Source organism: Biomphalaria glabrata, chromosome 9, assembly GCF_947242115.1.
Source record: "Biomphalaria glabrata chromosome 9, xgBioGlab47.1, whole genome shotgun sequence".
Lineage (NCBI taxonomy): Eukaryota > Metazoa > Mollusca > Gastropoda > Planorbidae > Biomphalaria > Biomphalaria glabrata.
This window is the reverse complement of record NC_074719.1, coordinates 2,945,777-2,969,473: the sequence shown is the minus strand read 5'-3', so window position 1 is coordinate 2,969,473 and position 23,697 is coordinate 2,945,777. Positions and strand designations below refer to the sequence as shown.

The following is a 23,697-nucleotide window of genomic DNA, read 5'->3' as shown; positions in this document are numbered from 1 at the left end:
TCAATGTCATGTAGGTCGGTGTCAGTCCATTTGATCACACCGAACGTGTAAAGGAGCACAGGGACGGCCCAGCTATTTATTGCAGTGATGAGATTACTGCCAGACAGTTTGGTGTTGAGGATTTTATTAACTCTTTGCCTATATTTGCCAAGAAAGTCCTCTTTTAATTTCTTATGGTTTATCTTGGCATTCTGGTTTATTCCAAGATATTTATAAATAGAGGCGGAGTTCAATTCCTCGATGCCTTCAAATTCAATGTTGGTGTTCGTTGCCTTGCCCTTTTTAATGCTTATGATGCCACACTTATCCAGGCCAAAAGACATACAGATATCGTCACTAAAGCATTTTACCGTTTTGATTAAGGTGTGTAATTTTTGCTCGGTTTCTGCATATAGCTTTAGATCATCCATGTATAATAAGTGGGACACACATTTTGTACACTAATTATTATTATTATCTCGGTATGCTGTTCCTAGGTCCTTTTCCAATAAAGTAAGTATTTTTTTCTTCTTTTTCTTCTTGACCTTTAACCCCGTCTCATTTATTCACCCCATCTTACTTTCGTCCTTACGCTAACTCCCTCAAGTCTTTCTCTCCGAACTGACGATGCCAGCGTTGATTCCACTAGAATGTGGTAAATAAATACGGAGAGAAAGAGTTAAGTCATTCCTTTTGTTCGTTCATGCACGCATGCGTTGTTCCTATCCACTTATACTAGCGAATGACAACAACGTCAATGTTATGGCACCTGTAATGCCTGCAGAATGTTTTGAGTTCTCTTGTACAGATGTATTAGTAAGTCTCGTATGCAGTAGTTCATCATTTACAAGTACAATTTCTTTCCTTTGTTTGAGATACCAAACATAAAAATTTATTACCATTAGTCGATGAACACATTTTTAAAAAAATTGGTTCTTTTGTCAGGTATAAGAAATAATTGTGGAAAATTTCAGCTTGATCCGAGATTGGGTGTGAGAGAAGTGACGTGTACACATTTGTGTACTGCTGCAGACCTGCCACATCACCAGACAATGTCTAAGTGAACTCTGTTAAAGGGAGACTACAGTGAATTTTGTTTCTCTCTAACGAAGCTCTGGCAGTGCCAGAGAATAGCAGATTAGTTTGTTTTTCATATAATAATAATAATAATAATATTGTTACGTCGTGGGATTTAACGAAAGTAAATAACTCACCGTGCTCGTTGGTATCTCTCCGATTGCAGAAGCACAATCCAACTAGGATCAATTAATATCCCCGATCAAAAGAAATAATGTCACAATCTCCAAATCGAATTTACATATCCCGATTCACTAACACAATAGAAAAACAAAACAATCCTCAATCAAGAAATCCAAACTCATCACTCCTCTGTTAACACATCAGCACAGCCCTCAGGTCAGTTTCCCCCCCCCCACCCCCCAAGCACAAACACAACTCAAAAAGTATTTCACGTGGGAAAAAAAAAAGGTCAGTCGGGGTTGGGGGGGGGCAAGTTTACAACAATAGCAACCGAGAGATAATGACAACTGACCTCGCAAACACATCCGAAGTCCTAAGCATTCCCATGAGAATCCTTATTACCTGTCAAATGGCAGTACTGCTGCAGACCTGCCATTTCACACAATTACTCAGTGGACATTGTTAAGGGGACTGCAATGTATTTTGCTTCCCATTCAAGAAGAACAACCCTGGCAGTGCCAGATATCGAAAATGAATTTACTTCCATAATAACTTGCACTTGGTCAGTAGGAGCACTTGTAGTGGACACTGTTGAGGTATATATTGCATGAGGGCGAATAACCCGCTGGGGCTGCTTACGAGTTTGTGTAACACAAACAGTGCCAGATATCGAAAATGAATTAACTTCCATAATAATAATAACTTGCACTTGGTCAGTAGGAGCACTTGTAGTGGACACTGTTGAGGTATATATTGCATGAGGGCGAATAACCCGCTGGGGCTGCCTACGAGTTTGTGTAACATAAACTCCCCTTGTTTTGTTGTCTTAGATTAGAGTATACTTTGTTTTAGAGATCATTGCCCTGTGGACATCTTTTTAATAATCGAACAACTTAGTTTCAGGTGAAAAGTTTAGAAAACATTCTCTGGCCTGCTATTCGCTTAATTAGTTATCGATTACCGAAATCGTATTGGCTTCAAGGTCATATCAAGAAGCATTTTTGATCGACGAAACCAAGGGAGGCAACTTCAGCGTGTATTCGGAAGAAGAAAACACATTAGCAATGAAATGGTGTTTTGTTCTTGTTAGATAACGGATGCTAATCAAACAAGACGACTCAACTGATATGGATTTCTTTGGCCTATATTGTACAGTAAAAGCAAATGATAACATGTAAACTGATCAATTGATTATTGCGTATCATTTGCGGTGAACTTTGCTTCGGGGGTCAACTTTAAGTCTTAAGTTTGGACTACAGAGACCGTGTATTGAGTGTGAAGCTGACATTGCTCTGCAATGTTTATATTAAAAGTTTTTCTAGTTGTGTTTTTGGTGAATGTCTTATCACAGGCTGCGGTGGTTCACAAAGATGTAAGCTTTTTATTCTTTAGAATGTTTGTATTGCTTTCTTAATCTCTTTCTTCTTTAGAACAGGCATGTCAAACATTTGCGTTCGCGGGCCGCATGCGGCCCTCCGTCAGTTTGTATGTGACCCGCTTGGCCAGATGAAGAATTATAAAAATAATGTTAAATTATTAAGAGTTAAACAGTCACCACTAATTTTCGGGTACAATATTTACCAGATACAAAACAACAACAACAACAACAAAACTTAAATCAACTTCGTAGGATATATGAAGTATTCTTTAATGATCAGATTTTTGAAAACAAACTTTGGAAAAAATTTTTTAATTGAATTAGATGTGATAATTCCGTTTGTTTACTAACTTCGAATTATCTTTCAAGTTATCGTTTAAGTTTAGCGTTGATTTGTCAACTTCATTATTATTATTAATCGTTAATAATCACATCACAAAAAAGCCAAGAATTTGATTGTGTCCCCTGCTACACAGAAGTCCGCTAGCTCTCCTGTCATAAAGTATTGAAGAAATTTTTTTTGCACTGCGTGAGGAAACTGTATTATTTCTGAGCATGAAAGGTGAACCTGTTGAACATTTCAAAACTGACGAATGGGTTCAGGATTTGGCATTAGCAGTTGATATCACTGGTCACCTGCAAGACTTGAATTTGAAACTTCAAAGTAAAGACAAAATTGTCACAACTGCGTGTGCTCGTGTGAAGCGCTTTCAAGCAAAATTTCAATTGTGGATAAACCAAATATCAAGAGAAAATCTTGTTCACTTGTCAGGAACTAAAAAGATTAAATAGCTGCAACATTTGGTAGATATGCCCTACACCTGGAATCGATAAAAGATGCTTTCAATGGCCGTTTTAATTACTTGGTTTTATACGAGCAAGAATTTTCGTTGTTTGTATCTCCATTTTCATTTGCTCCTGAAAATGCTGCTGGTAATGTGCAACTAGAGCTGACAGAAGTACAGTCACATTCTTGTTGAAAGCAAAATATGTAAAAGTGACTTTACCAAATTTTAGTTATTTATCTGAACGTTAAGTTGAAATTTGCAGCGAGAATTCTTGTAACACCCCTAGACACTGATCTATGTGAGCTGTTTTTTCCAAACAAAACTTGACATGAATCAACTTGTATCCCAAAAAAGCATCAGGACAAAGAAAATAATGCGTTGTCATAATAAATCTTATCTAGCAATATAGTACTACAAATTTAGCTAAGGGACAGGTATTCCATCAATAATTGTATATTTTCCAACTGATCTTGAGCTGCAGCCCTACAGGTCATAGTAATTTGTGTATGTGGTCCATACACCTTGATGACGTTTGGAATGTCTGCTCTAGTGTTAAAAACAATCTGTTAGTCAACAGAGATCGAAGCTCCTATGTATCGAACTGATGAAGTTTCTATACTAAGGTATCTCTTATTCAAACTGTGTTAGCACTTGGTTAGCTTAATGGACAAGTGTAAATATCAAGAGTAAACAATTAATGTAAATATTGGGTGCATACATATATATTTTAAAAATTTCTTCAGTAAATATCTATTGTAAATATCTATTGTAAATATCTATTGTTAATACCTCTTGTTAATACCTCTTGTAAATATCTATTGTAAATATCTATTGTTAATAACTAGTGTAAATATCTAGTGTAAATAACTAGTGTAAATAACTAGTGTAAATATCTAGTGTAAATATCTATTGTAGATATCTAGCGTAAATATCTAGTGTAAATGGTGTGCAAAAAAATGTAAATTATAGTGTAAATAAAAAGCATAAACGTAGAGTGTCAAAATTTAGTGCAAAATTTTCTAAAAAATTTTTTTTTCTTCTGATAAATATTCATAACATTTGAACACTTTTGTAACTTCCCAGGCGAAGAGTACACAGATAACTAAAGTTCATATAGTATTTATGAACCATTTAGGTAAGTGTTTTTGTTTTGTTTTGTTTTTCAATGAAAGAAAAACATTATTATCGTTCTATTTGTATTTCTATGCTGATCTATATTTCCAAAAAGGAATTCAATCATATAACGTTGAGCCAATGGGAAATGTCTTTGGGGTAACTCTAGCAACCGAAACAAAAAGTATTGATATTTATAATAAACAATTGACATGCTCTATTTTTTTTTCTTATTTTCAAAACCTAGAGACACTTCCGGACAGAAGACTAAAAGTAAAGTAGCTATAACACATGAAACCCTGATCCCTAACTTACAAATAGAAAAACAAAACCTAATGAAATACTCAGAAATACACATAGATAGAGGCATATTTCTTATTCCATATGCTAGTACAATTATTTAGAAGTGCTCCTTCTTCCCTAGTGCCATTAGAGAATTGAATGGGTTGGCTGAATCAGCTAGGAAAGCCAACGACTTAGCAGAGTTTAAGTCATCGACTAGATTGACATATGAAATGCGTAGGACATAATCATCTTTTTTTTTTTGAAGTAACGTCTGTAATCTATAAGATAAAATAAAATAAGAAAATGTGAAGCTAAAAAAGAATCCTCAGATAACTGTGAATTTTAAAAAATTATACGAGATTTGGGTGCCCTCATAGTAAAAGTGTACCATTCTAATGGTAACGTAGAACTAATATGCAACTTAATCTTAGTTTGACCTAATTAAATATATAAAAAAAACACTAAAAAGTAACATTAATTTAGTACTAATCTATAAAGGAGGTGCAGTGGCTGAGTGGTTAAGCGCTTGGCTTCCGAACCTGGGTTTGAATCTCAGTTAAGACTGTAATTTTTAATTTCTTGTTTATTTTTTTAGGGCGCCCCTGAATCCACCCAACTTTAATAGGTACCTGACTTTTGTTGGGGATAGTAAAGGCGGTTGGTCGTTGTGCTGGCCACATGACACCCTGCTCGTTAACCGTTGGCCAAAGAAACGGATCGTTAGTTCTGTAAGGGGAATTATAGACCTGTAGAAAGACTAGCATGTTTTGTTTGCACTCATTTTGTTACCTTTAATCATTAATTGTAACTAAATCCTAATAAGTATCAGAAAAGATAAATGTTATACTCTCTTGCCCTTGTGCTGCTGTCCAGATGTTGGCTATGCTGACGGTATTGACCAAGACACTGGGTTCATTGTCCAAGTCCTGAACCGCTATATGACAGAGTACTTCGTGCGTGCCATCAACATCTCAAGAACATTAATCCAGGACGGCTACACCGAGAAATTTGTGTATACGACTCATCCATGGCTGGTCTCCCTTTACCTAGACTGTCCAAACATCACTCTGATTGGCGGGCCCTTAAAGGTATCAAGCTCTGTGCAAGTGTTGAGAAATATGTCTACAAGATCTAATATGTGTGGTAGATTTTTTATTCTATTAGTCATATTTAATGCTATATCAGAGTGTTTTACATTTATCAAACATGACTTCTAAAACAAGAAAAACAGTTTAAAAATACTTTATTTTCTTTTAAGGCAATACCTTCTAGATATAACTTATAGAGCGATTATTGTTCTCTAAATAGCTAATGAATGTTTGATTTTTAAACATGGAAAATCTTTTGCCCCACCCCATTACCCCCCACCCACCTCGAGAAAGAATCTTGGTTAAGCGAATGTATCTTCTTCTTAAACTGTCAGGTAGAGTTGAGCCCTCGGCTCTTGGAACTCAAGGCCAGCATAAGTGAACAAAAGTGAACAAGAGCTCCCTCTCACCGGCCTGAATGAGAACAGTGTACACTATTCTGTCTGACTGGTGGGTCAGACTCGCGGCAAGAGACCGCATACACTAATACCCCCGCCACTTTCCTTTATCTATACCAGGCTACCTGTGCGGGACACACCATTTATGTAACGGCCCCTTGAGGAACAGCGCCTGGATTGTGACAAAGTTGTGGGAGCTTTTTTACAACTCCGCACAGTGCAATGAGGATGCTCTCGCACCCCCTTAGGCACCCCCCACGGGAGTCTTGTTTTGCTACCCTTTAGCCTAATCGTTTCCTCTTACGATCGCTTCCACCAGGGCGCCACTATGAGGCAGGGTAGCATGCCCGGGAAGCGAATGTATAGATCTACTATACTATTCCAATTGGTGGACATTTAGATCTAGATTTACAAGACGAGCCGCGTAATGTTCCTGAGCATTCATTTATTAAACTCTTGAAGGAATGCGGAAATACCCGAAGACGTCTAGTCCGTTCAGGATAAATTTTTTCTTGTTCTTTAGCCAAATTTAAATTTACTCTTTTTTCTTAACTCTTTCTCTCCGTAATTTTTTACCACATTCTAGTGGAATCAACGATGGTATCGTCAGTTAGGAGAGAAAGAGTTAATTCTCAAAATTATAACGGTCAAACTAGAGTTTTCCCAGAGTGGCCCGCGAGCTAGTATTTTTTTTTCTCAACGATATACATTAACATGTCAAATTTATTGGAAGATCGTAAAAGCCGTTTTCGAGATTCGTGTCCACCTAGGTTTTACAGCCCATCAAGACGTTTCCACGAAGGTGCGAGCTAAATAGAGGTATTGTAATAATGAAATGCTTGGGCTTTTTGCGTTTAGTGTAGATTGTAAACTTTGGGCATTTTGGGACTCTGGGCGTATTGTATATTCCGTACCATGCTTGCATGTTACAATGTTACACATATTTTTTTATGTTACACGTAATTTTTAATGTTAGGCATATTTGGTATACTGAGTGTCTTAAATATATTGAACATTCAGTGGCGTAGCTAGTGTGGGGAAGGGGGGTCCAAATATGAAAATCCCCTCGGCACCCAAATGAGTGTTCGAAAATGGTTTTTACATTCAATATTATCGCCATTATCTCGTGTCATGATGTCGAATGTCAAAATGCAAGCCCCCGAGCCCCTAGATCCCTAGCTAAGCCACTGTATATTGTGTAGAGCAGGGGTTCTCAATCTGTGGATCGCGACCCCTTTGGGGGGTCGATAGACGATTTGCCAGGGGTCGCCTAAGACCATCGAAAATATGCATTGTTTTTGTCTATTCTTCTATTGCTGTGTGTGTGAGAGAGTGGGTGGGGGTGGGGGGTCGCGGCAGAGTGGGGGGCTGTAAAAAGGGGGGGTCGCCGAGCTTAAAAGGTTGAGAACCGCTGGTGTAGAGTAAGCTGTATTGTGTAAGTTGTGCTTCTTTAGCCTTGTCTTGGAAATGTTGGTCCTGTAGAACCATATACCATAAGGAGACCTACTGTTCATTAGGTTTAGGTGTATATAGGCCTGTTTAGGTGTATATAGGCCTGTAGGCTTAGCATGAATGCCAAACACATTGTGAATGCTGGGTTTAATGTGAGTTTTGGATAAGTGTGACAGAAGGTTCTGAGCTTACTGTGAATTTTGGGCTTGCTATAAACTTTGGGCTTACTGCAAACTGCGTACAGACTGTGAATATTTGCTAGGTTAATGTTGTACAGTATTTTCAAAACCAACAATTGTATTAAAAGAAATGTAGTTCTTGTTTTAAAGGATATGAAAATAAAAAGTGAACGTCACTTTAAATTGCACCGTTAGACTCCAATTATAAAAAGTGTACAATGAAAAAGTAAAATTATAATTATCACATTTTTGTCCAGTTTATAACTTAAAGTAGACCAACAATCTGTTTCCACTAATCTGTGCAGTGATTGTCTTTCCTTGACAGTGTCCATCCAAAGAGGAACAAATGGAGTTCCGTCGCACGGTGTATGATGGTCTAATTACGTGGCACGCCTTCCCGTTCAACATCCAGACAGATTTTATCAGTTACTATCTGTTCGAGTCTGGCTTGGAACTCAGTCAACGCCTGGACGCCATGTTTAACATTAAAAGGACTCATCCGACTATGAGTCAGAGAGATGTACCAGGTAAAAATCATTCCGCTCTTTTTTTAAGTAATAGACAAATAAATAAATCAGAGAAATGACTCAAGTAAAATCACTCCGCTCTATTTTAAAGTATTAGACAAATAAATAAATTAGAGAGATGACCCAAGTAAAATCACTCCGCTCTATTTTAAAGTATTAGACAAATAAATAACTTGAGAGATCACACAAGTAAAATCACTCCGCTCCTTTTCAAAGTAAGATATAGTGCGCATTTTATAAATAAGAGAGATGGCCCGGGTAAAATCACTCCGCTCTGTTTTAAATTTAGATCAATTCCACATTAAGCGAGTCAGAGAACGGTATAATCAAAAGATGACAACTAATTCCAGCTCCAAATTTAGAAAAAAAAAATATGGTCTACATTTTATTTAAACTTTTGTACGGAAGATGTATTTTATTTTATTGAATTACTGTCTCTCTTTTTCGTCGACCTATTTTCAAACTCCAGGTCACGTGCTTTCTAATGTGTACCTCTTCCATTCTATCCCAAGGTATCACCAAAGCTGCTTTAGCATCACTCAAGAAATACGGAATCAAAAGCATCTCTGTGGGCGTTAACCCAGGCACGGCGCCTCCAGATGTACCGTCACCGTTTGTCTGGAAGTTCAGTTCGAAAGATGAAGATGGAATAATGGCGTTTTGGATCAAAGGTAAAATCAAGTTTAAAAAAAAAAACTGAACTGTCGTAAAAGACTAGCATCAGCGCTTCTTTAATTTGATTTCATTGCTTCTCAAAGTCAACAGGTTCCTATATTATGTCAAGTTCAGTTGTTGTTGTTTTTTCGATTTATAATAAAAGGTTGATTAGTCCGTGTAAAACAGCGGTTCTCAACCTTTTTTGCTCTGCGACCCCTTATTATAATCCCCCACTCTGCCGCGACCCCCACCCACACAGCAATAGAAGAATAGACAATAACAATCCATATTTTCGATGGTCTTAGGCGACCCCTGGCAAATCGTCAATCGACCCCCACGGGGGTCGCGATCACAGGTTGAGAACCCCTGGTGTAAAAGGTTAAATGGTGTAATGTTGAAGAATGCGAATGTCGTGGAATGCTGACACGTAACTAACACAAATGGTACAGATTGAATGAGTCCAATTTAGGCAGACAAGATATAACATTTATTTCATAAAACAATATGTTGCACACTTCATGGTAGTTACAGAAATGATCCAATGCATAGAATGCACTCGCGTCCGCATAACAGCTGTATCATACATCTCCAATATAATAATAATAATAAAAATAATCTTTATTGTCCGTATGGAAATTCGTCTTACAATTTGTGCATTACACCAAACAAAAAACGTTATAACTATAAGAAACCAAAGTGTACATTCACACCAGACTCACTCATAATTTACATGTGACAAAGTTTATATCAGATTGTTCTTATTTAATGATTTGATTGCCAGGGGAACAAAAGAGTGATTGTGTCTTATTAAATCACATCCGCATCATAGCGGGTAACAATAAACTTCAAAGTTACTACTTGACTCCTAAGTCCAGAGAGAAACCCAAAATACGTGTACTGTCTCAAAAGACTACTGGCTTCGACTGCTAAAAAATACTACTTAACTCAAAGTTACAACTCGACTCTCTAAGTCACTACAGTCCGCACCGGAGTAAAAGATACTACAGACTGCCCTAAAAGCCAATTGAGTCATCCTTACTTCCTGTTTCTATATCAGGAGTTTCACGTGTCTTTTCACCCTCTTAACCCGAGGTGAACATTTAACAGGCAATGTCAACCGAGACTGTGACAGTCCGAAACACATCGTTAAAGAAGGCCTCAACACTGACCTGCTTCGTCACAACCTGTAGGCAGTTTAGACCAATTGCTCGTTGCACACGTCACAGGTCTGTACGACGTGGCAACGAGCTATTGTTCTAATCTGCCCACAGGTTGTGACGTCACTGGTCAGTGTTGAGGCCCTCTATAACAAATGGCCTCGATTAGTCCCAAAGTTAACGTCTCTTCAGTTTAAATTAGGTGGTTACCCGCTGAACCCGGGACCGAATCCGGCCCAACCTGGTGGCCTGTCCAGGGACAAATGTGTCATTGCTGATGGCTTGTCTGAAATATTGTGCTTCGCGTTTAGAACAGATAACACTGGACCACCGATCACTATACAAGTAAGTGAAGCAGTTATTTCTATAGGTTTGATCATCCGTTAGTCTGTTTACTCTACCTTAAAACTCTCTTTCTCTGTGGATTCTTATCTCTCTTTCGTTCTTTCTGTCTCTCTTTCTCTCTATCTCTTTCTCTTTTCTCTCTTTCTCTCCCTTTCTCTCTCTCTTACTCTTTTTTTTTCTCTCTCTCTCTCTCTCACTTTCTCTTTCTCTTTTTTCTCTCTCCCTTTCTCTCCCTCTCTCTCTCACTTTCTCTCTATCTCTTTCTCTTTTTTCTCTCTCTCTCCCTTTCTCTCTCTTTCTCTTACTCTTTTTTCTCTCTCTCTCCCCCCTCTCTCTCTCACTTTCTCTTACTGTTTTTTACTATCCCTTTCTCTCTCTCACTTTCTCTTATTCTCTTTCTCTCTCTTTCTCTATTTATCCTCTTATCTCTTCTTCTTCATTTTGGTTTATATTTCAATTAGATGAAAACTGAAAGCTATAACAATAGACAAACTTTAAAATAAGCCACAAGATCATTTTCTTATGGACTTTATTTTCTAGAAAAAAAAACTGATATCCATTTGTAATACATTTTAGTAAAAAAAAAAAGATCTATTTTATCGTTTTTTGAGAAATGAAATTCGTGTGTTTTAATTTCATGCAAAGAACTTTAATTAATGACGTGTATTTTAAGAGATGCTTAATTTAAATATTAATAATTATAAATAATAAAACATGCACTTCAAAATCAACAAAGTATACTACAATTGCTTTATAAGTAACTTCCGATTTGTCTTAGACTTACATAGTTGGAAAAACAATAGGCCTACCACATATATATTTTATACTTCTAGGAAGTTCTAGGATATTACGAAATACTAAGAGCTGAGTTTCCAGGGGCGGAGCTTGTGGCGTCCACATTCGACAACTTTGTACAGGCACTGGAAACTGTCAAGTCCACTCTGCCGGTCAGGTGGTCTGAGATTGGTGACACCTGGATACAAGGAGTAGCCAGTGACCCATGGAAATATTCCAGATATAGAGCCTTTGTCCGAGCCTGGGAAAACTGTGAAGGCTCTTGTAAGTATGTGCTATAAACACTCGTAGCAGTAAATCTACTTACTGGCCAGTTTTCTTCTTCAAATGTCCCACATCCACCCAGCCATCCAATCCCTGTTATAGTTTTATGTCTGGTAGTTGAAGGTGAAATAATATCTATGCTCCACAGATCATTGCAACCGTCACGCTGACCCCAGAATCCAGAACATGTTACGTTACCTGGTCAAGATACCTGAACACACCTGGGGATCACATGGCATCATTGATTTCATCGCCTGGACCAATGAGGCTTTGGAAGCTGCCAGACAAAGTCAGTACATAATAGCAACAGTATCGTTGTATATGCTCTATTTAATTGTTAATATCTATATAAAATAAAAGTAATAAGGCTTGTCTTCGAGTCCGAAGATTAGTGAGAAATGCAGTATTTCCCGTGGTTGCATAGCCCCAACTGTGACCTACATATTTTGCCACATGGCAAGCATAACCATTGTACGCAGGTGGTCGATTTAGATTTTCTTTTCGTCGTCTACGTCTGTCCTCGGCAGTGGATTTTATTTTGGTCTCAATTGTGTATCCCGCGGCCTTCGTGAGTGACCTCCAGCTGTCTCGTTCTGAATGCGTCTGCAACCAGATGCTCTCTCTCTATATATATATCATTTCACTGCTCTATTTTATTGAGAGACTTTAATATACATTTTTCTGCTAACATCCTCAATACTTTCAATAAAAAAGAAACGCCACAGTTACATACATTCTTAACAAACCTTCTATTAAAAAACTAAATAAAGCCCTGTTATGTTATAGTTAAGACCAACGTTATCAGTGATGTTCTCAATGTTTTGACCAGCCAAACCTTACCAGATCAACGAGGACACCTGGAGAGAGCAGAGACAGTTCTTGGACCTGGCATTGACTGCACTTGAGGACCACCCTTTAGTTCAATCTATACAGAACGAATACGAGGATCTGGTGGCTGCTGAACCGGATCTAAGCGGTAAGTTTGGAACCTTGTGACGGAAGTGTGAGAATACGGCGCCAAATTCAAATATTTTGTAAGACAACTAAATAATTGTAGAGCTCCAGACGTCTGGCAAAATTAGACGTGTCCTCCTTTTTGGGTTGAAGTCCTCCGTCCTACAGACTTTCGCAAGCTTGAAATGAATTTCACTCTATTGCAATTGGATATTTTCCACCAATTGATTTATTTTCTGTATACCTTATAGTTTGAACACACAACCACTGACCTAAATAACAGAAATCGGTGTATGTATATTTAGGACTGTTTATATTAAAGACTCGTTGGTCAAATATCATGAAAAGAATCAAGATGCATGTGTGAAGTCGCTGAATGAACTCTTTATATTGTGTCTGTTCTATTCATGTGTTTGTTTCTGTTGTGTTGTCTTTATATGAGAAAAGAGTCCTTGTAATCACAACAAATTTCCATAAGGATCAGTAAAGCAGTCTTAGTCTTAGAAACATTTAAATAATACTTACTGGCGTAATAGCTTGGAAAATGTGACTCTGCTTAGCTATACACAAAATTAACAAGTGATTTTAAGAAAAAAAAAACGCATAGTTTGGCAGCACTTCCGTTATTTTGTCCACCAGATACACCAAATAGCTTGGTATATAGGGATTTTCTTCCATATATGAAAATCTCTAATAAAAAAAAGAAACTGATGACAGTTTTAGAATATTATTTGATATAATGTGAATATCAGTGAATACAATCTTGGGGGAGCTATCACCTTCTACCAAGCGGTTCCACAAGTGGCGGATAGAGGAAGGACCCTGAGAGAAATGAGAACCAGGAAGAAGAAGAACCTGAATACAACGTCCGTATATAAATGCGCCATCATAAAATATCTAATGAATGCATACACTTGAGGCGGTCAATGCATACACTTGAGGCTGTCAATGCATACACTTGAGGCTGTCAATGCATACACTACTAAAACGTTGTAAACAATGTATTTGAGCAGCGATTCTCAACCTTTTAAGTTCTGCGACCCCTTTTTTACAATCCCTCACTTTGCCGCGACCCCCACCCTCAAACACACACAGCAATAGAAGAATAGACCAAAAACAATCCATATTTTCAAGGGTCTTAGGCGACCCCTGGCAAATCGTCAATCGATCCCTAAAGGGGTCGCGATCCACAGGTTGAGAACCCCTGTATTTGAGTGTATGATTTGAGCTGCTTGTTTACATATACACTTTCTATACCAGTGATGCCCTGCCCAATTCTACCTGCGGGTCAATTTAATTCTCGATACTTGTGCCGCGGGCCACATGACCGAAAAGGTACAAAAAACGAAATGAAATTGGCCTGTAATAATTTTTTTTAGAACCCTGTGTATCTGGTACTTACATTATGACATTAAGTAATGCGATATCTGAAAGTTATCTCTCTTTTTTACAATTCGGAAAATAGCTTCATTTCTTTACTTAAAATGTGAGCAATATTGTAACAATTTTTTATTCGCGGCTCAAACCGAGAATGCCGCCATATTTGTTTTGTAATGCCGTTAATATGTTGTTGTTTTTTAAACCGCTACACTTTCTATACAAAACAAATATGTTGACTTATTATCATGTTCCACAATAAAAGTAAATATCCGTTCACTTTTCCTGGTAGATTCTACCTTCAGAGTCCCATTTCATAAACCCACAGATGTTTAAGGTCATGGTCCCAATCCATCCAAGGAAAGGCGAGGGCCCTAACGAAGGAAGATTTATTTTTCAACTTTTCTTTTGGAGGAGGGATTTTCTACGCTTTGAGCCAACGTTTCGGCGGGCCGAATGGAACCACGTCGCGAGCCGGATCTGTCCCGCCGGATGTATTTTTGGCATTAATGTTCTATAAGATAACAAGCCATGGAAGCCTCTTTTTCGCTCTCATGAATATGTTGGAGGGTTCCGACGAGTAGTCCTATATATCAGATGAACTGGAAGTGGTATCCAGATTTGGCAGCTCTCAGTAAAATTTGCTATGAGTGAGATGAACTGAAAGTGGTATCCAGATTTGGCAGCACTCAGTAAAATTTCCTATGAGTGAGATGAACTGAAAGTGGTATCCAGATTTGGAAGCACTCAGTAAAATTTCCTATGTATGAGAAGAACTGAAAAGTATCCAGATTTGGCAGCTCTCTGTAAAATGTCCGTTCTATTTGGTTGGCATTTCTAGAGAATTTATTTTTGTTTTCTTTTTTAGAATACACAGAGGCGTCTCCTGATCAAGATTTCTACTGTCCCAATGGTGGGATCATTCGCTTCGCATCTGATGGTTCTTTAATTCGTCTTTATGACCCGTTCAATAAGGTCAGTATCAACTGATTATTATCGTAGTAACAACAATGGATATTGAGGTTGGTGACGTGAATAGATACAATTGGAACTGAAGACATGGGTGAACACGTATTGTTTTTTTTTTTTAAATAATAATTTTAAAAAATAACATTTTTCTAGACAATATATCGAAGTTTGAAAAAATCATCCATGTAACAAAAAAAATGTCTAAAACAAATCTCAAAAATAGTCGTCTGCTTAACATTTTAACTTTTCCTAACTTTGTTTTAAGTGGTGTATTGAGACGAAAATAATAAATGATCTCCCCTTAGCCAGTCTGCGAACTGAGTTATCAACCCTTGCCCTAGAGGACTTTTGCAGTGATGGTGAACATTTGGTGGCCTGGAAGCCAAATATTTTCTCGACCGATGTGTTACTTGGCGATTCACCGCAAAAATAAAAAATAAAAGTCACATCTAATGAAACCGATCCTCCGTAGCTACATTATGCACTGTGGACATAACTATCAACGAGCTGGATATAACCCGCGGGCCAAAGCGCGGGCATCACTTGACACATACACACACATTCATGCACGTAAACACATTCATACAAATACACACGCCATGAATACATTACACATACACACATATTTACTAGTACACAGATGCATACACACACATATGCAGACACAATGCCATCATGTTTTTTTTTTAAATATCTTCTGACAGAAAGAGTGGGCGTCTTCGACCTCGAGAATTGGCCAGATCCTTTACGACACGTACGTGGAACAAGATTTTATTGACATGGCCAAATTGTACAACTATGTTTCTGGTGTCGGCTACGACAAGCCAAACATGACAGACAACGCTCATCCAGAAAAGAAAAGATGGGAAGTGACAATGCTAAACCTGTACAAATATAGTAAGTATGATGAAATCTATACAAATATAGTAAGTATGATGAAATCTATACAAATATAGTAAGTATGATGAAATCTATACAAATATAGTAAGTATGACGAAATCTATACAAATATAGTAAGTATGATGAAATCTATACAAATATAGTAAGTACGATGAAATCTATACAAATATAGTAAGTATGATGAAATCTATACAAATATAGTAAGTACGATGAAATCTATACAAATATAGTAAGTATGATGAAATCTATACAAATATAGTATGATGAAGTCCATTCAAATATAGTGAGCATGCTGACATTTAAATGTATTAAGTTTAGAGACGTTTAAATAAACTGTAGTTTCGTTTTATCCATTTCTTCAGCAATTCATTTTTTAATTTATTTTTGGTATGCAAATAATTGAATGATGGGAAAAAATACATGTATAATTTGAAGAATAAAATATTGACAATTTTGTTTAAAAGATGTTATATAATTGCATCAGATCTTAAGTCAATATAGTCTGTCAAGTCTTGTTCATTTTTTTTTGTTCCAATTACAGTCGGATTAAATTTTACTACGTGTGTCTTCTGGGTCAAGGCCGTTACTAAGGATGATCAGACGAGAACTAAATATGGCGCCCCGAAAGTATTTTATATACAGTATAGAATGGAGTCTTCCATTATGCCTAGTAAGTTAAATGTCGAATAAATTTCTGTGTTAATTAATGTATTTGTTTATTAAAATGTAGCTTTGACATTTATTTTTTAAATACCCTTTTCAATTTTAACAAAACAAGTAAATACTGTAACGACTCTCATTATCAAGGCTCTCTGCAAACTGCCCCAAACACGACACAAACAACTCAAAGAACTTGACAACTCAGAGCTTCAAAATAACGCAACACTTTAATGTCCAATAAATGAACAGCCTATATTGTAAAATTGGCAACACGTAACACTGACTGTACAAATGCTCTGCCGTGGAAATCTCTGCCACCATATCAACTTTGTAACGCCGTATCAACTCTGTCACACTGTATCAACTCTGTCACACTGTATCACCGCTGTACAGCCATATCAACTCTGTACCGCCGTAAAAACTCTGTACCGCCGTATCAACTTTGTACCGCGTATCAACTCTGTACAACCGTATCAACTCTGTAACGCTGTATCACCGCTGTACCGCCATATCAACTCTGTACCGCCGTATCAACTCTGTAACGCTGTATAAACTCTGTAACGCTGTATCAACTCTGTAACGCTGTATCAACTCTGTACCGCCGTATCAACTCTGTAACCCTGTATCACCGCTGTACCGCCGTATCAACTCTGTACCGCCGTATCAGCTTTGTACCGCGGTATCAACTTTGTTCCGCCGTATCAACTCTGTAACGCTGTGTTAACTCTGTAACGCTGTATCAACTCTGTACCGCCGTATCAACTCTGTAACCCTGTATCACCGCTGTACCGCCGTATCAACACTGTATCGCCGTATCAACTCTGTACCGCCGTATCAACTCTGTACCGCCGTATCCACTCTGTACCGTGTATCAATCTTTGCTGGCCTCTCCGCTTCGTCACGGACTTGATTTCCTGCTTTGGATCGACTTCACACTGGACTCACTGGACCGGATTCAGTTTTGAATCGTGACTTCCTACCGCACTTGAGAAGTTCTGAAGCGAAGTGAAGGGCCTCTACACCTTCGCTCTTTTTTTGGGGTCCCCGAAGGCCTCTAAAAACTGACGGAACGTCACCCTTTTCTGAGTGACCGTATCCAAAGTAACTGGCGTGAGAAGTGTTCACAACAGATCTTTCTTGAAGCGTCGCCGCACTGCCGCTCGTCATTCGTCACGGACTGGCCTATGTAATTTGTGTCACACAATTAACCCCATCCGCGCCACTACCACAGTATTAACAATACAATAAATAATTTTAATTTTCTTATTAAAGTGTTACAACCTGTTCTAGATTTCTGCTGCGTTCTTACTATCATGTTCAAATAACTAGCCAGGTATCTTTGGTGAACTGCGCTGTATTTTCCAGATATACAGTTCAGTTTTTTCTACGCTTAGGGAAGGAAAACTGAATTCAAACCTCTGCTGTCTTGCAGGTAAATCCAAACATGGAAAAGGCTTCAGAATTGAGCCTTGGGAAAAAATCAGAAGCTGGTGACCCATAGTGTTACAATCTTAAATATCATTCCGACCATAGCTAGCGCCAGGTCTTCTTGTCAATCTTTACTACTGAAAAAGGCCAATAATTCTCTAGAATTTTTTTTCCTTTTATAATAAGCATTTATAAACATAATTTTTCAAAAGGGGAAACCACAAAAAAAACAACAACTTAAATTGTACTTATATAAATCCAGCCAAATATTTTGTTTCTTTTGTATATATTATGTACTATCAATTTGGTATGCATGTCAATGTAAAGTTCTCATTCATCCGTCTCTTTGACTAATGACTAACAAGCAGGGTGTCATGTGGCCAGCACAACGACCAACCGCCTTTACTTTCCTCAACTTAAGTCAGGTACCCATTAGAGTTGGGTGGGTCTCAAGGGCGCCCTGAAAAATCCCGAAATTCAAAATCCCAGTTTTCAGCGAGATTTGAACTCGGGACCCCATGTTAAGAAGCCAAGCGCTTAACCATTCAGCCACAAATCCCCCGCATGTCAATGTACTTGCTACTTTAAGTCTCCCTGTAACTTCTGATTATCTTGTGGTCCTAAACAAGATTAAACTAATGGTTCCACTTAATCTCTTTTTACTAACTTTCCACTAGCCGTAAATGTCACATTCCTGATGCTGGGTAAGACTACTACCAGACTGCCTGAGTCCATCTCCTTTGGCTTCCAGCCTGTCAATCAAGGTTACCAGTGGACACTGGACAAGATGTCCCAGTACATTGACCCTTGTGATGTAGTGCTAAACGGGAGTCAGTATGTCCACGGTAAGTAGATGATGTCTAGGTCAGAATGTGTGTCAAGTGTGCTCTCAATTGTGTGCGCATGTCTGGAAAACGTTTCGTTGTTTCATATGAACTCCAACATAGAAGAGGTTGCTCGTCAATGTGTTATTTGCCCATTAGGTCATTGACTCCGTCTTCAGCCTGCTTTTCTTTCTGGGTGTGCTCCCATAGCCTTTGATCAGCCAAAATCATTTGCAAGGCAGCAAATGTTTCATTTCGTAGTTTTCTCTCCTAGATGAATTATTGTCGCCATTGTCCGCAGGTGATCGATTTAGATTTTATTTTCGCCGTCTGCGTCTGTCCTCGGCAGCGGATTTTCTTTTGGTCTCAAATGTGTATCCCGCGGCCTTTATGAGTGAGCTAAAACGAGCCAATTGTTTTGAATGTGTGTGCGTGTTTCTTATGCAACCAGGATTAAAATTCTGGCAGATAATGTATTTGTAGTGACTGGATACGGTTAGAGTTGGCATTGAAGTTCTAAGCTGGTAAGAAAAGTTACTTTAAGTTTTATTTTAAAAAAGAAATGGTATTCAAGCTCGGCATTTAGAAATGAATACGCTTACAATGGTTTAGTTGGACCAGCTTTTACCAGCTACAACCCATCGACTTTGTATAAACACCAGTCAAAGCATGATCATAAAGTCACATTATTTTTTACCAGCATACGTTGGGACAGTGTCATCTATTTGAAACCAAGCACTTAGATTCTAATTTGATTTTAGAATATGGGTTTCATACTTTCCATAAAAAAATTAACAATTAAGCCCTAGCGTATACCTGAAGGACAGCAGAAAATGGCAGTGGGCAGTTTTCAAACTCGGGACCACATTGACAACAGTTCAGAGCGAATACAACAGGACCAGCCATTTCCTACGATGCACACGCAAACACACACAATACTTTACTTTCATAAGCCTATTGTATTTAATCTATAGATTCTGAAGTCCTTTGAAAAGCGGGTCTGCAAAGCATTCACACAATCCTGATGCAGTACCAGCTGCGATGGGCAGGACACGTCTGTCGAATGGAAGACCGCCGCTTCCCTAAACAACTCCTGTATGGCCAATTAAGGGAAGGAAAGCGCTCACAAGGTGTACAAAGAAAACACATCAGGGACACCCAATAAGCTTCTCTGAAGGCGTTCAGCATTGACCCAGCCACCTGGGACACAGAAACACATGACAGAGCATCAGGGCGTCGCGCAGTGAAAACTGACGCACAAATTGCTGAGGAAAAGAGAACAGCGCTGGTAGAAGAAAAGCGCCAGAGAAGAAAAGAAAGGCCAACGACACTAGCTCCAGCTGGAATAACCTGCCTAGTGTGCAGCCGAACATTCCAGGCTCACATAGGTCTCACCAGCCACATGAGGAGGCACAAAACCCCAGTGCAAATCCCTCAGCCCCCTGGATGGCAAAAGTGGTCATCATCGAACCACGATGGACGAACTATATATATTAAATATATATATTAAATATCTAAGGCGCCTCTGAGCCCACCCAGCTGGGGAAGAGTAAAGACGGTTGGTTGTTGTGCTGGCTACATGACACCCTCGTTAACCGTGGCCCACAGAAACAGATGACCTTTGCCAGGGCCGGTCTTAGGCCACTGCAACCTATGCGGTCGCAGTGGGCCCCGCGCTTTCATAGGCCCCGCGTTAATTGTATGTGTGATTATTAAATTGCAAAATATATACGAAAAATTACTGGAAATCTCCTGCATTTATTAAAATCTCCTGAAAACTTGGGAAAATCTCCTAAAAATATACACAATTTTCATTTGTGGATGTCATTCATTGCGGAAAACGCCAACACTAAGTGAAGAATGAATAAAATTCAAAGTCGAATTTACTTTCTAATACAAAATCTTAATTTTCACATACTATCCTTATTCCCACACGGGCTAGGCCCCGCGTGATCATTTTCGCATAGGGCCCCGCAATTGTTAGGACCGGCCCTTACCTTTACATCATCCTCCCTAGAGATCGCAAGGTCTGAAAGAGGAACTTTACTTTTATACTTACTGTGTTACAAGATTCAATGTAGTTAAATCCCAACGAGTTTATTCCTATCCCTTTTGATACACATGTACTCCTCTGCATTGTATCTCCAACAGGTGTCAAGAATGAAGTGAACTTGTTAAACGAAGACAACAAGGGCATACAGTTCTTCACCAGAGACGTGCCGATAGTCAATCTAGGGACAGACAATCGCATTGACTCCCCTTTCCCTGTCCCTCTTCAGCCATTTGAGTGTTCTACCCTGAGAAATTTCTCCTTCAATATCTACAACAACATCTGGAACACCAATTACCCAATGTGGTATCCATTTAATCAACAGGATGAGAACTTTAAAGCAGAGTTTACCATCTCGTTCATTAGTTAGAATTGGGAGCATTAATTGGTATAAGTTTAAGTCTTAGGGGTGGAGGGAGCATTTATTAATACACATTCTAGACTTTAGCCACTTAAGGATCATTTATTAATACAAGTCTTAGACTTAGGGAGCATTTATTAATACAAGTACACATTATAGAATAAAGGAAAGTTTAATACTATCATTGCCCAACTTTATGCTTCACTCTGTATATTATAAACTTTTAAAACCTGTATGTATATACAGTAGAACCATTAGAAGTGTTGGCAAAATAAACTAAAAGCCTAATATTATAATGAACTCAATGAATTATTATAATTATATCATTGATTAGATCTATGTAAGTCTATTTGGTCAGCATTATTACTTACTACTAAGTATCCAAATAAAAAATGTCAATATTGCTATTTATACACATGTAATAATTCTTATATGGTAGCCTATGCATTTAGAAATACTTTTTTAAAAGAATACAATCAAAATAACAAAATTTGTCAATTTTTCAAAATCTCTTTCATTTTCTAACTTTCAAAATAATAACTTGCAAAGGCAAAGTAATTTGTATTTTGTAGTTGGCAACTGATCTTTCGTTACGACTCCCATGACATTGTATATTTTTGTCTATTAATTTCAAAATCTCTTCCTCTTTTCCTTCAACTTCCATTATATCGACAACACATTTCTTCTTATTGTTTTATCTCTTTTATATATCTCTCTTAACTTCATTGCTAAAAATCGTAAATAGGATTTTGTAAGTTACAATCAAAAGTGTAGACAAAGAGAAGGTAACTCTAATTGACAATATGTGTGAAAATCTCCCTAAATAGAAAATTAACTTTGTTTCTGAACATAGGGATCCATACTAAACAAATATTATTACACTTTTCATAGTAGTAAATTAAGTAAATCGTTAATTATAAACGTTTAAAGAAGTGGAAAGTGCAATATTATATATATATATATATATATATATATATATATATATATATATATATATATATATATTAATATATTTCTTAATTTACGCATTTTGAAAGAAATTGCGTTTGAGTTTGTATCTATATCTCTTGTTGAATGCGCAATAAACAAAGAAATTCCCGCATTGATTGGCGCTCATGACGATGCTTATTAATGCAGTCACAGTTGCATGAAGTCTGTTGTATTTCCTGCCAGGAAAGAACTCCGGGACTAAAGCTTCTGCCAGGGCAAACACGCAGACGAACAGGAGAGTGATCGCTTTCAATGCAGTGATCAGCGTTACAGCCTTAATGAGTACCAACTCTTTACAGCTCAAAACATTCGAGTGTAAATTGTCAGCGCGCTTTACTTGTTCGTTTCGTGAGCATGTCTCATATTTTTTAGCTTTAAACTTTTTTACATTGGCGTCAGAAAAATTCTTTGCGATGATCATCGAACTGCGTTTCCTAGATGCGACTACTAAAGCGTATGTCAGTATGATCGTGCAGAGGAAAGTGACCAACAAGAAGATGACTGGCAGCACAGTCCTGCAAATAATTTTCTCCAGGTACATGAAGAATGGGTAGTCGTTGGAGAACCAAATAGTGAGCCTCGTGGCGTTGGTCAGCGGACTAGTTTGCCAGCTAAGTCCGTGGCTTGTCACGAGTGGAATACGAAACACTGTGTTGATTATAAAGGCGTCGACAATAATAAAGACAGTCCGTCTGGCGGTGAAGACATTCTTAAACGTGAAAGGCATTGTGACACAGCAACACCTGGCCAGGGCCAAGTAGGCGTGAGCGCAGGTGGAGGTGTCTACGAAGATGTACTGATAGCAAATCAGCCAACCGCCAAGGGACAGCATGCTGACAGGTAAGTTCTGTTGCCATGGAGACAGAGCCACGACCAGACACACGTTAATGGCTGCGTTGCATAAGGTGTAGCCAAGGTCCGAGAGGGACACTGCCAAGAACGAAATGTTCATAACATCTTTAAATCCCAGCTGGATGAAGATGACAGTATTTAAAATATTGACCATAGTACCGACGCCTTGAAATAAGGGAAGTAATACTTTGTTTGATAGAATCATAACTATATCAAGTTGATCTTGGGAAAGATCCTGAAACGAATCACTCATTTCTAAAACTATTCAAACTTTAATTGTACCAATAGCCTGTAGTCTTACTAGAATCTTCTGGGCAAAAAAAAATGCAACACCGTACAATTATAAATGTCGCCTACAATGTTTTTTCTAAATTATACAAAAAAAGCATGGGTCACAATATAAGTTAAAGTAAAGTTCTCCTATTAGACCTTGTGAACTATAGGGTAGATGATGTAAAGGTCATCTGTTTCTGTGACCTACGGTTAACGAGGGTGTCATGTGGCCAGCACAACGACCAGCTGCCTTTACTTTTCCCCAACTAACCTCAGGTACACATTAAAGCTGGGTGGACTCAGAGGCACCCAAAGATCCCGAAATTGAAAATCCCAGTCTTTGGCAGGATTCGAACCAGGTACCCCCGGTTTAGAAGCCAAGCGCTTTACCGCTCAGCCACCGCGCCTCCTTAGTCCAAATTTAGATGCTATTAAAAAGGAATTAGATTTAGTC

The 23,697-nt window shown here is 38.2% G+C and overlaps 2 protein-coding genes across 2 annotated transcripts; one reads left to right on the top strand and one right to left on the bottom strand.

Annotated features, from left to right (window-relative positions):
* The first annotated feature begins 2,207 nt into the window (after positions 1–2,207).
* Positions 2,208–21,541, top strand: LOC106059770 (uncharacterized). The gene is made up of 14 exons (XM_056041312.1): positions 2,208–2,551; positions 4,429–4,480; positions 5,617–5,831; positions 8,186–8,387; positions 8,900–9,058; positions 10,404–10,546; positions 11,380–11,605; positions 11,754–11,894; positions 12,435–12,581; positions 14,805–14,911; positions 15,610–15,802; positions 16,347–16,475; positions 18,571–18,738; positions 20,869–21,541. Exons 1-14 carry the CDS (start codon positions 2,477–2,479, stop codon positions 21,135–21,137), a joined length of 2,226 nt encoding a protein of 741 aa, XP_055897287.1. The 5' UTR covers positions 2,208–2,476; the 3' UTR covers positions 21,138–21,541.
* A 608-nt stretch (positions 21,542–22,149) lies between these two features.
* Positions 22,150–23,124, bottom strand: LOC106059769 (uncharacterized). Its single transcript, XM_013217451.2, has one exon. It carries the CDS (start codon positions 23,122–23,124, stop codon positions 22,150–22,152), a length of 975 nt encoding a protein of 324 aa, XP_013072905.2.
* Positions 23,125–23,697: the final 573 nt, after the last annotated feature.

Bases quoted from the DNA above. Each gene is read 5' to 3' on its own strand.
- LOC106059770 (XM_056041312.1), top strand. From the start codon at position 2,477: ATGTTTATATTAAAAGTTTTTCTAGTTGTGTTTTTGGTGAATGTCTTA. The intron at 11,895-12,434 runs GTCAGTACATAA...TGTTTTGACCAG, and splicing joins TTTGGAAGCTGCCAGACAAA to CCAAACCTTACCAGATCAAC. The intron at 15,803-16,346 runs GTAAGTATGATG...TTCCAATTACAG, and splicing joins GCTAAACCTGTACAAATATA to TCGGATTAAATTTTACTACG.
- LOC106059769 (XM_013217451.2), bottom strand. From the start codon at position 23,124: ATGGTCAATATTTTAAATACTGTCATCTTCATCCAGCTGGGATTTAAA.